The sequence below is a fragment of the Triturus cristatus genome, chromosome 4_2 (genome assembly GCF_964204655.1).
Source record: "Triturus cristatus chromosome 4_2, aTriCri1.1, whole genome shotgun sequence".
In the NCBI taxonomy this organism is placed as follows: Eukaryota; Metazoa; Chordata; class Amphibia; order Caudata; family Salamandridae; genus Triturus; species Triturus cristatus.
The window spans coordinates 973,005,891-973,022,359 of record NC_140586.1 but is presented as its reverse complement, the minus strand read 5'-3'; the positions used below and the strand labels follow the sequence as shown (position 1 = coordinate 973,022,359).

At 44.0% G+C, this 16,469-nt stretch overlaps 1 protein-coding gene across 1 annotated transcript in view; it reads left to right on the top strand.

Moving 5' to 3' along the window:
* The window catches only part of LOC146839184 (scavenger receptor cysteine-rich domain-containing protein DMBT1-like), a 505,505-nt gene extending 490,354 nt beyond the window's left edge, over positions 1–15,151 (top strand). The window contains exon 5 of the mRNA XM_085603207.1: positions 14,592–15,151. Within this exon, the coding sequence (XP_085459333.1) occupies positions 14,592–14,809 (218 nt within the window). The 3' untranslated portion in view covers positions 14,810–15,151. The remainder of the gene's footprint in view (positions 1–14,591) is intronic.
* The last annotated feature ends 1,318 nt before the right edge of the window (positions 15,152–16,469 follow it).

Genomic DNA, 16,469 nt, shown 5'->3' with positions numbered 1-16,469 from the left:
GGTGGCCCCCGACTCTGCAGCCGAATCTCTGTCGCGTCACTTTTCCATTATGGTTTGCAGGAATTTCATGTGGTGATGAAGCACGCCTCTCTGCATTACACTGAAGCTAATTGTGAATGTTCTCTCTGCCGTCTCAAAAGCTGGGCACGGAAGGCCCACCCCCACCTCGCTTAACATTCCAGGGGGGTGGCAAGAAGCTGGGGATAGCGGCGACACAGAGAGGCAAAGCGATGCGACAGCCTCCTCTGACTCTGCGTGCCTCGCGTCAGTCTGCCAGCAAACTCCATCAATCCTCAGAGCAGAGGGACCAGAGCGCTGGAACCAATGGATGTGCTTTCAGAGCCACTGACCCTGAGCCTGGTTCCCCACTAGTACCTTCAAGAGAATTCTGTGGGCATGAACCTGATACGTGAATCGGCCTGGCTGGACTGGAGCTAAAGGTGGTATCCCTAGTAGCCCAAGACGAATCAGTCACACCATCAATTACTGAGGGGTGTGCTGAAAGGTAGGCTGAAAGGCCCTATCAGTAGCGCAGCCTAAGAGGCTGGGTGAAGAAGCTCTTGCAGAATGTGGCACCAGCAACAAATCCCTCACCTTAGCCAAGGCATCCTCAACCTTTCCTAGTCTATCGATAATGGGGACCAGGGATGCAGTGAGTGAAGATATTACATTTTTACACATATCCCCAGCCAAGGATTCTAGTATACAACTCACTAGACGAGGGCTGGTTTCACACTTTGAAGTTGGGGCTGGGGTAGATGACACGATTAGTGGTTCTGAATGGAGTCTTTTTAATTTGGCAATTCCAGTATAGTCTCTTCCTCTTGCACCTTCTGTTATTGGTTGCCTCAGAGTTAGTCGGGCTAGTTGGGCACACAAGTGGCTGGTCTTGCTCCATAATATCACCACACCCCTCAGTAGTAGCAACAGTCAAAGTAATAGTGCAGGTTGGAGTAGCCAGATGGTCAGGACCCGAGGCAGGTGGAGGAAGAGCAGTGCTTGGTGGTGACAACCCGGCGGAGGCATGAGACTTAGGGAGATCTTGCGATATCTCTGAAGAAGGCTCAGGCAAAGATGGCATGGACAGACGCAGTTCTGCCAAGTCAATTTCCCTGCTAATGACCCCCACAGCACATTGCAAGAAGCCATCTAAGGTGGAACCCGGGGTAGGATTCCCAGGGGAAGGAGCAGTCTTCCGATTCTCCATTGTCACTCTATGAAGAGCTCAAAGTGCTAGACGGGGGGAAGTAGCATAGGGAGCCAACAAATCACAGCACTAAGAGTAACAGCAAGTAAAACAGAACACTTTTGGGCAGCAGATATAAAGGGTGTAGCCCACCCCAGCTCTTCCTGTGACTATCGGGCACAGGACGGGCCCTCCCTTGACCCGGGCATTGCTGCGGGACCCCTGGTGATAATTCATGCACCTCTGGGCACAGGAATAGTTTGTCAGGTGGCAGGCAGCTGCCAAGCAAACTGGGGGCAGGAGTCCTCGCCCCTCCTGGCAGCTTTTTCCAATGTTCCAGGTCCCACTCAACAGTGGGCTCCAGGAGGTGTTACTGGTCCAAAAATCCCGCAGGTGAAACAGACGGCCAGTGGCCAGCGGCCAGCATGCTATATAAACAGTTGAAGTCCTAAAGTGTTCCAAGGATAATTGAAGTAGTGTTGAGGGCTCTGCTGTACCACTGCCCCCCACCCACCTGTCCCCCCCACCAGTCCAACGAAGACTGCCTCACTCACCAGATAACCAGGAAGGCTGGAGGGCCAAACGCACATGGAGGAGTAGATCCGCTCGCAGGTGCAACGACCAGGACGACGAAGGCTGCCTCACTCACCAGATAACCAGGAAGGCTGGAGGGCCAAACGCAAAGGGAGGAGTAGATCCCCTCGCGGGTGCAACTACCAGGATGACGAAAATACCGGTAATTGGCCCCCACCTCAGCGTGTCCTCAAGTTTGGGAGTGGGTGTCTCTGGAACTACCTGTGTGTGCCCAGGACCCAGACTGTCTCAAGCTAGGACCAAGAGCCAGTCTTCTTAGGACACCTCAGGGCAGCAGGACCCCCCACCCCCAGTGGCACCACTGTCATCTGAGGGTCTCAGGAGGCTCACAGCACTTCTTGGGTCAGGCCCGAGGGCCGCCACTCCCTCGATGGGGAAGGGGCCATGGCGCTGTAGGTCCATAGCACGTCCTCACTACCATGGGGTGCCTGCGACAGGTGGAAAGGTATTCCGCAACCACCCCTTTTTAGGTCTCGCTGAGCCCAGCGCATGCGCTGGCTCGGAGACTGGCTGGCCTAGCGTTTGTGTTCACGCGAGCATGCACGCGCGAACCGCTAGCCTTCAGCAGCACTTTGAAAACTCTTGCTTTAGCGCGCCATCGCGATCGCGATCACTTTCGCTTTTACGGCCGTGTGGCGTTACTTTCACTGCCGCGCAGCCAAAGCTTGTTTATTTTATTTTTTTGCAGTGTTATATTGCACAAACTCGACCCGAAGGGATCAGAGCGCTTTACATGACCAGCATTACAGATGGACACATTACATTGTCAGGATGCCTGAGCCGACGCCGATATTCGAATCTTCATTCCCCAGCTTCAAGTTTGGCTGCTTTGGCTGTTACGCCACATGCGGCCGCTGCTCCCTCCTCTCCTGTTCCTCCCTCTTTCCTCCTCCTCATGTGGTCACTCAATCTAGGCACACCGCCATCATCATTTGCCAATGCTTGTTGTTATTTGGCACACAGTGGACACACACAATATTTCTTTAAAAGCGCTAATATAGTACTCAATGCAGCTATGAGCCTTAAAGCAACAGCCTGAGAAAGTTTAAGCACAACAATGTTTTTCAGTAAATGCAGGTTTTTTTATCATCCCAAGATTTAGAGGATGCACTAGGGCCGGTGTGTGCAACAATTGTTGTCTCTTCGTCCGGAGCACATTGTTGCTAACTCCCCCCCACCCCACCCCTACCACAACACTGCTCTTTGTTTTTTGCACCTCTGCCGCAACTTATTCTCCTCGTGTCCCCCCCCCCCCCACAGCTCCTACAACACTGCTTTTTTATATATATTTTTTGTGTGCAAAATTATAAAGTGTAAACTGGACCCGAAGGGGGGATCAGAGCGTTTTACATGACCACCAGCTGCATTACAGACACATTCGATTTTCAGGCAGAAGATTCAATTATTTGCGCATAATCACACGATGCTTGTTTGTCTTCCATTGTGGTTTGCTTGTCTCGTTCGCAGCGTTGACTAAACTTAGTTCTTTTTTACTGGGCAGAAAGCCCCCTGTTGACTGACTCACAAGCTTTAAAATTCTGTTGAACATTGTTTCATATCCAAAAGTGTTTTTTGAACCTAACTCCTGACAGTTTGCGCTTGACTGGTGGTTTTGTATTCTCTGTGTGTGTTTGTGAGAGCGTCCACCCTGCTCGGTGTTCAGTGCAGCTTGTGTTGGGACGCTCTATTTTGCGGCAGGTGTGAAACTGAAAAGTGCATGTTTCCTTATTCTGTACCAAGTTTCATGCCGTGAAGATGTGGTGAAAGGGGCCAGGCTCAATCCACTGCGAGGGTTCTTGAGAGGGGCTGGAATCCTCTACCTCTTGGAGAAGTTCATGGATGAAGGTAACTCCTGGTTCACTCCGTTCCGCAATGGTACTGGCCACATATTCACAGGCCTTGAGAGACAGGCACCCCAGATGGTACCATGGTAATATAACAAAAGCACCTTCTGCTGCACTGGAACAATTGCTTATCAGTGTGCAGTTCGCTTTCTTTCTTGCAGCTTTCCTCATCTCGGTCGTCCCATTGCCAAAGGCTGGTATACCTTCATGAGGCTCTGTAGTAAGAAGTAGGGGAGATGTGACTGAACTCTGATCCCACCTAGGCTTCTCGCTCACAGCTGCATGCTCAAACCCCACTGGAATATGTACTTTGACTCGTTGACTATTTAGGCTGCTTTAAGCGACTGTAAATTAAAGGGCCGTTCCTATCGTTAAAGATTATCTGTCAGCACCAGGAGTCTGTCTAGGACTGCACATTAGTCCTCCATGGTCAAGTGGTCATTTGCGAATATCAAGGGATTGGGCTCGACATACACGGCTAAGTATCTTTTCACCATATCATGGGTGTTTAGGTTGCCCATCATCGAATCCTAACTTAAAACAGCGTCAAATATCTGCCATGATGGAGTTGAGAAAGGATAAGCAGAAAGCATGCTGTGGGACGGCTTTTCTATGCTTGCCTCAGTCCTCATGTTAATAGCCACTCTATAGTGCTTGGTGGAAATATGCAATGAGGCCCAAGTGCACTTTATTTGTGATGTCTTCAGCGGAGGCTGCTTTGTGTATGGTGGAAATGACATTAATGTCTCCGGCACCAGTTTCCTTAGCAGTATGGTAACATAATGCTGTGCATCTCACAGTCGGCCTAAACTGACTTCTCTATAGCAACCTCACTGCAATATTGGCCAATAGCAACAAAACGCTTGCAGGATTTTCTCAGACGGCTTTTGCTAATGCAAGTGGAAGATCCTACTGACATGTTATTTGCATGGCACAATTCCACAACTAACAATTCCAAATACAACCCACATAATTTCACTACACACTGCATACATCCACTCCAATCCCTATCACATAAGTAGGAGGCATATACAACGCCAATAGCTCTAACTCTCTTTATTTTTTTAACACCCAAACACACAGGTCTGGGGTATGGAGATTAGCTCCGACCTATATGTTATTTTCGTCACTAGAAAGGCAAAGCTATCCACACAGTTACATACCACACAATTCAACTCCACACATTTATAATCCAAATCAATTCATTCAACACCAAACCACATATTACAACTCAACCACACAATTACACAACACACTACATACATCCAATACACATAATTCTACATCATGCCACAAAATTCAACAGCATACTACATAATTAAACTCCACTACATACCACTCCACAACACAAAATACCATTCTACATAGTTACACTCCATAACGCACGATCCCACTCCACATAATTCCAGTACACTCAATACCACATAATTACTAGCCACATAATTTCACAGCATACCTGCCTCATAATTCCACTACACAAATCCACTCCACACCAAACAATCCCACGCCACACAAATACACAACTAACTAATCCACATATTCCACTTTACACCAAAAACATACACTCCATAACACATAGGTAAAAGACATTGCCGTAGACAATGCTAATAGCTCTAACTCAAACAAATGCGAGACCGATTGCATTTCCAATGCTTGTTGCAATTGGAGCCCGTGTTGTTGGTGAGAACACATGCTCCCATGGAAGTCAATGGGAGACCGACCGAACGGTGTTTGGAAACATCGTATTCGGTCGGTCGGACTCATCGAACCCGAGTCAGTCTGAACAGATTCCGTCACAGAGTCGGTCGGAATGCTTTCTGACCGACATCGTAACGAGGCCCTTGGTTCATTAATTTAAATCTGAGCTCAGCCCCTGGTTCTATGTCACTGAGATCTTAGATAAATGACTAGGGTATTTAGAAGTACCAAAACAGTTAAAAAGCCAAAAACACAACTCAATAATAATCCAGCTCCAATTTATAGAACTTTATTAAAATTTAACTAAAAAATATTTTAACAAAAATATAATCCGGGGAACTGAAGATATACATTTTTGAAGTTTGAAGAGTAAAAGAACCAAGAAAAAATAAAGCACCAATAGAAGGTACTCTTAGCGTGTGACCAGTGCTGCACATTTTCAGGCTAATCGTGATGAAATACGGGTTGGATACACCAAACAGGTTTGTTCCTATTAACAACTTTACCTTATGACTAAATATCTAAAATAGAAGTAAAAATCCTCCAGGGGGGCAAGGCAGCAAGCTGTATCTGGGAAAAATTCCTTTGAAGTCAGACAGGGTTCGAGCATCGTACTGCTGAAGCTGTTGGTTTTTACGGTAACAACTAAGAGCGGTAAAGTCATATTTTGCACCCAGGAAATTCTCTGTTTGGCTGGACATTTTTGGTGTCTTTCCCTTGTCAAGATTTCTACCTTCGAACTTAGTCTCTTTTTCCGAGCTCAGAGTTCTCAACAGGACACCGCTGCAAGCAGTATCAGACAATGAGCTCCTAGTCAGAGATATTAGCCTCTTCCACCCAGTGAAATAGCACCTAGGCCAGATCGACTCACTTGATTGTTACCAGTACTGCCGCAACTAGAAGTTAGAACATTTTTCAGTCCTACAGCTTTTCAGAGATTGTAGTAGAAGGTCCAATTAGACACAGCCAAGGGTCCCAGGACCTGAGAGACAAAACTTAAGATTCAAGACTCACTCCAGAACAGGCCAACAATAGAGTCCAGTACAGATCCAGTTCAGGTCCAGTTGTAACTGATCAGGTGGACTTTTCAGGGAAAAAAGGCCCGTCTTTTGCAGCTTGTTCCTATAGCCACACAGGACGTTTGCTAACTGACCCTTCAGGTCCTCTTCTTTGTCTGGTTTAAGTGGAAGCTGGTCTAACCCTTGAGGGCTCCTCGCAGATCTCAAACAGTAGGTGTGGTTCTTCTCCTGTTCTTCCATAGGTCCAGAAAGTGTTATGAGGAGGGTGCCAAATTTATGGTTGGCACTAGGAAGTGGGTTGGGGTAACTTCTGGCGCTTCCCTAACAAATGTGGAAAACATTCACAGAGGTTCCCAAGCCTACTTTTTCAGAAGTTCGTGTTTGCCATACTAAAAAGAATCCCACAGTGCAGTTTACTTCTTAAATCACAAGATGTGTAAACACTTTCCCCCTTGTGCAGAGCCTGTTTGCCTGTACAGAAGTGTGTCCAAGGAAATGAGAACTCTCCTACCTTGTGGTCATTCAAAGCTGGAGCTAAGTTTTAACTTCTCCAGGTTTCATCGTACATTTACTTTGAAAGGAGGAGCTGAAGTGGAGGCAGAGGGGGAGTGAAGCAACGGGCCAACGTTCCGTGCCGCCAGCTGCCACACCACAGGGCCATGCAGGCTGCAGAGAGGTAGCCACCTAAAGTGTGGGCCCTTTCGACATGGAGGAGTCTGGCAGGGAGCCTTTTACAAGGTACTGCTGTGAGCATTGCGTTCTCCCCCTCCTTTGGGTGAGCCAAGCTGTGGCGCTTTGTCTATGGAACTCAATTTTAGTTTTCTGATAGATTCATTTACCTCAGTGCACAATTTAAATTGATCAATTTTCTCTGTGGGGACAAAACCCAAGCCCTTCTCCAGAACCTCTATTCGTGACTGTGATAGCTCTAGGGGCATCGGATTGACCACTAGACTACTCAAGACCCCCGGTTGTTCCTCGTCTAATGCCCAGTGTACCTGATTTTGCTTCCAGAATCTTCCCCTTCTAGGACCCTGACGAGACCCTAATGTTAGTCTTGTGGGGTCCCACAAGACTACCAACCTTATCCACAGAACCCTTTTTTAGGGTCTCATCAGGATTAGTTAGCACAGACATAAGTAGAGATTCTGGAGAAGGGCTTTGGTTTTGTCCCCGCAGAGAAAATTGATAAATTTAAATTGTGCACGGAGGTAAATGAATTTATCAGAAAGTTAAAATTGAGAGCATATTTCGCCAACAAATAACCCATGCCGGAAGCCAAAGATTACACGGGGCTAAGATTAAAATTGACTTTCACCCCTCCTTACAATCCATTACCAGTAGAAAGTTTGGCATTTGAGAAGGCAGTGTTAAAAGATTTGGAAGAGATCCAAACAAATAGTGCAAGAGTGTACCACAACACTACAAGGGTACAGGAACTGGCCAACAAAAAACATGTTGTGAACAAACCGGCTGAAAAATGGGAAGCCATGGTAATTCAAACAGCCGAAGCCTACAGTCAAGAGAGCATGAGATTCCTGCAAGAGAGACCCCACAGAGACCCTACGGATTCACATCACAAGTATGATAGAAGAGGCCCTAGCACATGACAGGATCTCACAAAAAGAGGACGATTTCTTAACAAATGGATCCCCAACCAGACCATAATTCTATACCATACCTAAGATTCATAATAACCTCACAAATCCACCTGGTCGCCCCATTGTATCAGGAAGAGGGTCCATTTTGGAACCTTTGTTTAAATTTGCCGTTGCCTTCCTGAGACCACTCATCCAACAAACCAACACTTATTTAAAAGACACCAAAGATGTACTCAGACTTCTGAAATACAGAACCTTCAACCCTAAAACAGAGATATTAATGGGATTAGATGTGGAGAGTCTATACACCAGTCTCCCACATGAAGACACGTTGAACATCCCTGAAAACGTACTTTTTGAAGTGGAATGGGAATACTAGACCCCATGAAACGTCGTTATGGAGTGCTGCTAGTGGGCACTAACAAGAAACTTTTTTCAATTCAAAGATACCCTCTACCTTCAAAAACAAGGCACCAGCATGGGCAGTACATTTGCCCCAAGTATAGCGGGGTTATATTTACACCAATTGGAGAAAAACTTAATCCTCAGCCAAACAAACCCCTTTTTGACCCACATAAAAATGTGGAAATGTTACATCAATGGCATCCTTATCATATGGAACGGAAATGAAGAGACAGCACATTTGTTCCTTGTATGGCTGAACTATCAGAATGAATACTTGAAATTCACTAATAATGTCTCTAACAAGGAACTGGTCTTTCTAGACCTAAAAATAATGGCAAAAGAAGGTACACTGACAACTACCACACATATCTAACCAACTGCAAAAAAATGCCTCCTCGTCTACAAAAGTTTTCACCCCAGACACCTGCGGGCCAACCTCCAGTTTAGCCAATTTCTGAGGCTTAGAAGGTACTGCTCAGACCTTCAGGATTACAGAAAACAAGCTGAGAAGCTGCATCAGAAAGTGATAAACAGGAACTATCCACCCCGAATTATCGATCATGCAATAAAACGGGCTAAAAACAATAACAGAGAGGCCCTGTTGGAAAAAATGCCACCCAAACCTTGAGAGGAGAGACCTATTTGTGTAACCGCTTACAACACCGCCTCTAACCAAGTAAGCAAAATCATCAATAAAAATTGGTGTTTCCTGAACTGTGGCATACTCAATTTCCCAAAACCGATGTTCTCTCACAAAAGGGGCAGAAGCTTAAAAGATATGATAGTTCACACTAGACCACACACAAACAGAGACAGTACAACAGCACTCGGTTTCCTCAACAGAGACAGAGCAATAGCTCCCAGCTTTATTCCACCTCCATCTCGTCATCACCCGTGTGGCAGTTGTAGTGTTTGGCATTTGACCACCAAGAGCAGGATAATAATATTCAGCAACAACACCACTTGGAATCAATAACGTTTCACCATCTGCAATACGAAGAGTGTAATCTACATGATCACGTGCCCCTGTTAAATCCAATTCATCAGCATGACGAAACGCACGTTCAAGACCCGCATATGAAAACACCGCAGCAACCTGAGATGCGAACGAGCCACTGCCAAGATGTACACACATTTCAGTGAAAGAGGACACACCTCACCGGAACTGCAATGGACTTTCATTGAACAAGTCATCTATGAGTCCAACCTCTATGAAAAGGAACAGCAATGGGTTTTTCGGCTGGGAACACACATCAGCGGATCAAATGATGACATACCATGGAGTCATTTTGCTTAGAGCCAAGAGCGATTTGAAATGTTACACAAATATATGTCACACTAGGGGGTTATAACAAATGGAGTGAATAGTAGCATCCACATCACCACTCCAGAATATGATCCTCACACAAAATGATGGGATGCTGTTTAAAGGGCAACCAAAATATATCCTTGAATCAAGGGAAAAGGGGAGTCTTATCTCTTAAAGATAAGAACCCTCACTCACCCAAGGGTGACATGCTTCAATGTAAGATAATCCAATGTAACACAAAGACACCAAACAAGACGTGCTAGGAAATCCACCTTCAGCTAACTAACAGAGTGATAAAAATTAAAGAAAAAGGATCCACAAACATATACATGTCATTATGCAGCATCCACACTATTGTGGCATGTGCCCTGTTCACCAATAAAGTCTCTCCACAAGAATGAGGAACAGCAGGCTAGAAGCTGTTTGATGATGGCAGCATAGTCGGATTTTGCTTCCCCAAGCAGTACTATCGCTCGGTATTAACACTACATAAGTAAGACGAGCGGTAGAACATGTCTAACATACCATACTGAACCCCAGATCAAAAAGGTTTTTTAAAATATTGAAGAACAACAGGCCAGCAGCTGTTTGATCAGGGCAGCTTAACCGAATATTACCTCCCCAAGCAACACTATCCCTCACTATAAAACGCTACCTCAGTTAGATGAGTGGTTATAACACATCAAACATACAGTACAATAAGATCGCAAGTGCAATTTTATTATAATTTTTGTTACACCGATGAACCGGACAACAGACTCAAACCACTGAACTTCCTGATAAAGTAAACAGAAGGTATTCCGTTAGGGGAAGCCATTTTGAGAAGTTATCATTCTAGTGTTTTTAGACGCAAAGGCATACGTAGATTTCAGCGAAGGCACGCCTTATCAGGAAGTCTCCCAGATCAGTCTTCCATCTTCGGAGCCATGGGTAAGGCAGACTATGCCGAGCAAGGGAACTGCTTTGACGATTTAAGTACGGCATAGCCGCAAGGAATGACAGATGCTCCCATCCCCCTTGGAAATGAGCAAACTCCGGTTTGTCAAGCACGCTCACCCCTACAATATGCTAAATTACAGTCCTTTTTTTTGTTTTTATGAGTGTGTGACTACATGCGCCCCTTCCTTCCTGGACCGAGCTCATGGGGCCATTATTAGAGAACTATTATGTATGCTTCTTCTTCTCATTTTTATACAATGACCACAATATCCTGTACTCCTTGCTAGAGGTATATATATATTGTATTACCTACTGGCGGTCGCCAGTAGGTAGTTATAGTTAGGACCACGTTTCCATAGGAAATCCGCAACATTCTATTTTGAATAACTTTTGCGCCGGTTGACGAATCCTCGCGAATTTTTCAAAATAGGTGGGGCGCTACGCTCCGCTCCTACCCTGAAAGTCTCGGGGGGATTCGTCAAGCGGGGGCTGAGATAAAAGGGGGGTCCCAAAACGCGTTTTTCCCATGCATTTTTCCATAGGACCTTTAGACAGGGCTACAGCCCGAACGGCTGAACAGAATTACTAGAAATTTGGCAGAGAGGTAGTCCTCAGGTCAAGGAAGTGCCTTTTGTAGGTTTGGTGTAAATCTGTTCAGTAGATTCTGAGAAAATAGCCTTTAAATCAATATATATATCTGAGCCAGCTTACGGTGCGCTTACAGTACGCTTACCGTACGCGTACGGTGGCGTGCGCCAGCGCGATTCTGATTGGCTCTTAGATCTTAGTAAACATTCGAATCGGCCGAAACCAGGAAGCTGCGGCCGCCATTTTCTCTCTCGCACTCTGAAAGGGGATAGAAAAACAAAGGGCAATAACATGTAAAGGGGCTGTTTAGACAGCTCCCAAGCACCTAGCCATGTTGAGGGAGTCCCCAACGATCCCCCAAAGCAAAAAAGGGAATTTTAATTTTTTTGAAAATTTTGACGATTACGCTTACCGTACGCGTACGGTAAAAATAATTAAAAAAAAAAAAAATTATCCACACTCTCCCCACCCCATGTGTAAATGATGCCCGAAGGGCACCATTTGTGCATGGCTTATCCCATCCAAGAGAAACTAATATATTACCTGTCACAACGATGCTCATCATATGTCCTCCATGTGCGCACGGTGCGCGAAGCGCATCGTGCGTTCATGGCCCATCTAGCGTAACGTGGGCACGCGGTGTGCGCACGGAACGAACTGCGTTAGGTGGGCGCGCACGCCACGAATGGCGTAAAGTAACTTAGCATTTTAAAAAACGTACAAATTCACTGAAAAAACCATAGGTTTCACACACGTTATAGTTAGGAATTAGCATTTAAAAAACCTTGCAAATTCACTGAAAAAACCATAGGTTTCACACATGTTATAGTTAGCTGGACATTTTACTGATAAAAAACCAATGAAATTCCCCCGTTATAGTTAGTGCAGGCAACTATAACTCACGCGACCGCAATCCTCTGCTGATGACATATGTGTCTTTATGAAAAAAAAATATTTGTAATATATGTATAGCTAAAATTTAATGGAAGAAGACATGGGCAAATAAGTGTCTAAATACAGTATTAGCATCAGCAGAGGATTGCGGTCGCGTGAGTTATAGTTGCCTGCACTAACTATAACGGTGGAATTTCATTGTTTTTTTATCAGTAAAATGTCCAGCTAACTATAACATGTGTGAAACCTATGGTTTTTTCAGAGAATATATATATATATATAGATCTATCTACGTCTATATATATACATCTATCTACATCTATATAAATATCTATAGATATATATATATATATCACTGAAAAAAACATAGGTTTCATTGACGTTATAGTTAGTTGGACATTTCACTTGTACAAAACCATAGAAATTCCGGCGTTATAGTTTGTTCAGCTAACTATAACTCGCGCTCCCCATGTCACAGACCATGTCATGAATGATGTAATATGTGACGTCATCAGCAGTGCATTGCGGGGGCGCGAGTTATGAAACATGTGTGAAACCTATGGTTTTTTCAGTGAATATATATATATATATTTGTGTGATTTATGTTATCTGTTGTGTCATGTCTTGACATCTTAAAGGCAGCACAACACAATCTGTATATATCTAATAGATTAGTCGTGCACATGTGTAAAATATATTACTATTTTTCCACCATATTGTGATGTGTTTGATCATTCTAAATACTAACACGACATGGTTTAAGGATGTTCTTTTGTTACAGGTATTAACAGAAAGTATGCACCAAGTAGGTCTCATAAGTTCATGAATCAGTATTTCTTATTCATAACAGCTGTATAACTATAACACATATAGAGACCATCTACTAATAGTAGGAGTGGTATAAGGGATCATATCTGTTGGTCCTGATCAAAAGCCTTAGGGGAAGGCTTGAAACATGTTGATCAGAAGACAGGCACCCATTATAGTGTGAGTCTTCCACTCCCTTTTTCACTAATACTAGCTAGAGGACTTAATAAATTGTTCCCTCCAGATAGCCAGGTACTTTTTAACTTTATAATTTTCTTGACCCTCCCTTCCATCATAGTCTTACACCCAACAAAGTGCTCCCATGTCTCTGTTGGTTGTAGCACGCCCCATCTCGCAGCGAGGTGGGAAGAACCCAATGATGAAGCATGCCACTATGGGTCAATTTTGTGGGTGACGATGTTATAATGCAGGCATAGCTGCAGCAGCAGTGATTATGACCCCTGTGGTCTGATTGGTCTGCAGCTTCCTAGTGAGTTGTTTGTTGATCCCAGTGTAGGGGGTGTTGTTGTCAAGTTTGTAGTTGATTATGATCCCGAGGATTTTGGCATGGGTGGTGGGGGATGAATGTTGGACCTAGGTCTGTCTGACACCAGGTGCAGATCCACACAGAGGAGCTCTTCCCAAACATCACATCTTCAGTCTTGTTGGTGTTCAGCTTTAGACAACTGGACTTCCTCCTGTCAGTGATTGTGGTCATGCATGTCGTGATCTTGTACCCGGTGCTGTGCTGCTTGTTTGTGAGGGAGAGGATAAGTTGTGTGTCATTGGTATAGGAGAGGATGTTGATGTCATGAGTGCGGATGATGCATGCCACAGGGATAATGTACGCGTTTGGCCTTGAGGGACTCAGTAGCTGTGGTCACAGGGTTCGGAGGTCAATGGTGCTAGGCTGGCTGACTGGAATCTACCAGTCAGGACGGAGCAGATCCAGCAGTTTGTACTTATAGATATTAAATCACATTAGTTGCTGAAGGGGCACACAGCAGCTTAGTAAAACCAACAGTGAGTAAGAAGGACAGGGAAATATCCTTTGTGAAATATTAGTACTTATAACATGTGGTATATTTATTTACAAAAATGGTCTTTTATTGAATTCATGTCAAAGTTCATGTCAATTCCTTTAATCAGCCCGGTATATAGCATCAAAAGCCCTTCGAGCTGATAGAGATGTTTTGCTGCTTTTGTTTCAGTCACATGTGTGGTATGATGTGTTGAAACAAGCCCCTATTGGTACGGAACATAAGCCATTTCTAAATGAAGCAAGGCAGGAAATGAAATATAAATTCAGAAAGTATGATATCAAAGAAGGGACAGAGGCTGGCAGCGCCCACTGGCCAAGACCAGCACTCTTGCCATGTGGCCAAGATGACCCCTCTCCTTCATTGTTCCTCATAGTATCGAAGAATATGTGTCGATCATTTAGAGGTGTTATCTCCCCTCACCACTCTCATCAAGTTGGGCACAAGTAGGCCACAGATTTAACTCTAGAAATGGGAGGATGAACTTTGTGTAGGATGCTCTACAGTCAAGGTGGGTTTTGTCTATTAACAAAACAGCAGGTACAGGAGTTAGGTGTAAAGAGTTTTAATGACAGCCTCAGTGACTAACCTTTGCCGCCAGACAACATTTGCTTAAAATTCATATTTTACCTACGCCAACTTATTTATGAAACTGTATTTCGTCTAGGGTGCAGGAGAGATGCGGACTGTAAGTCAACAGCTGCTAATCTCAACGATGCAGCCTCTAAAGCCCAGGACGTGAGGCTGGATACTGAGCTGATGATGAAGCCCTACGCCAACTGGGAAGAGTTCCTGATGCCCGCCCCCATCTCCATCGCCATTCTGGGAGAGCTGGTGGTGCAGATCAGAGCTTCCGAATCCCCTCTACTTCCACGGACGGAATGATTTCACAGTCACACACGCATACACACATCACACGCTGGTGGGGCCCATTACACCAACATTCATCCTAAATCACTCTATCCGTGCCCTGTAAAGGAGAAACACTTTCACATGAACCTTATCCAATCTGCCTGTACTTTGAGGTCAATGCGACCAGCTAGTTGCTTGTAAATCTAGTGAGAACATTTCATAGATTACACAAATAAATTCAATAAACATGACAAGAAATAACCACCCGAGACAGAAATTCAAACAGATTGTTCATTTATCTAAAATTGTAGGATTGTTCATTTATCTAAAATTGTATGAAAAAGCCAATTAAATGCAAAATGTGTTTCTCTCATATTTACCTATTCTGTCTAAATGTCAGATCCTAAGTCAGAACCGGTCCTCAGTAGGAGAAACAGAGTTTCCTGCAGTCATGTAGAGTCACCGTCCTCTCCGTCATCATGGGGACCTCGGATCATCAGCTCGGGAAAAAGTGGCGCTAGACCTCTCTAGTCTGCTAATATTTATACTAAATTTACATTCTATAAAGTAACAATTCGTTGTTCAGAACGGATGAATGGCGGAAATAATGTCATCATGGTACAGTTTCGATATTGTGCGAGATTTTCTCACACCTAGATTGTCCCAAATAATGAATAGCAGAATTGAACGTCCATGACTAATTCAATACATATACGGATGTCTCTACTAGGTAAATTTGTTTCAATTGTGAGTTCATTACAAATTCATATGCAACATCTCCATCTTCCAGGGGCACTTGGCTGCGTTCCTGGACTTGTCATCATGTTTATGGCTTTTCAGTTCATCGGAGGTGCAAGGTCACAGGCAGAGCGAAGCCTTTTTGTAAATTTCCATCTACTCGAGTGCAGGCTGTAGATGGTAGCCCTTTTCGGGTAGGCCACATTGGACAACTTAAGCAAAAATAAACATAAAACAGAATTACTGCACGGAAATGATTATACAGTGTTATTCCCCTGCTAATACCCTTATGTGTGTGTATTTATCTAGCCATTTGCGACATCAAAAGCCATTAATGCATATTAATTATAAACGCAAACACAATAACATCACATAAGCAACATCGATTTCTGTCAGTTTGCTCACCAACTTAGTTCACTTATTATTGTAGCCATGCAATAGCATTCCCACGTGTAATTCTCTTGTTAATAAGGTTGATTAGACAACATTTGACAAACTTTTAATACTTAATAATTAATCAGTAGTACTTTTAGTTATAACATGCGAAAGTGAAACAGGTATTCGGTTTTAAAGTAAAAACCCTGCTCCATCAATCCCCCCTTTGGTTATATATAATCACCACAAAAATCAAAACCCCAAAAATCAATTTAGTTTCCCCTTTTGGAAGAATTCAAAATATCTTCTTGTTCATTTTTCTAAACCCTTGTTTCCATCTCATCTTCCATTTTAGTTTCTATATACATGCTTTCTCTTAGCTCTTCTAATTCTATTTCTTGTGGATCTCTTTCTGGTTTCTTTTGTCTCCTTTTAACATTTTCTTTTGTGATTTTCTTTTTATTTCTTCTATATCTACAACACATACATCCTAATCTAAGGATCAATAATGCAACTATTACACAGGTTAATGGAAATAATATTTTACCAAAAATGGTACTACCTATTTTAGCTACAAAAT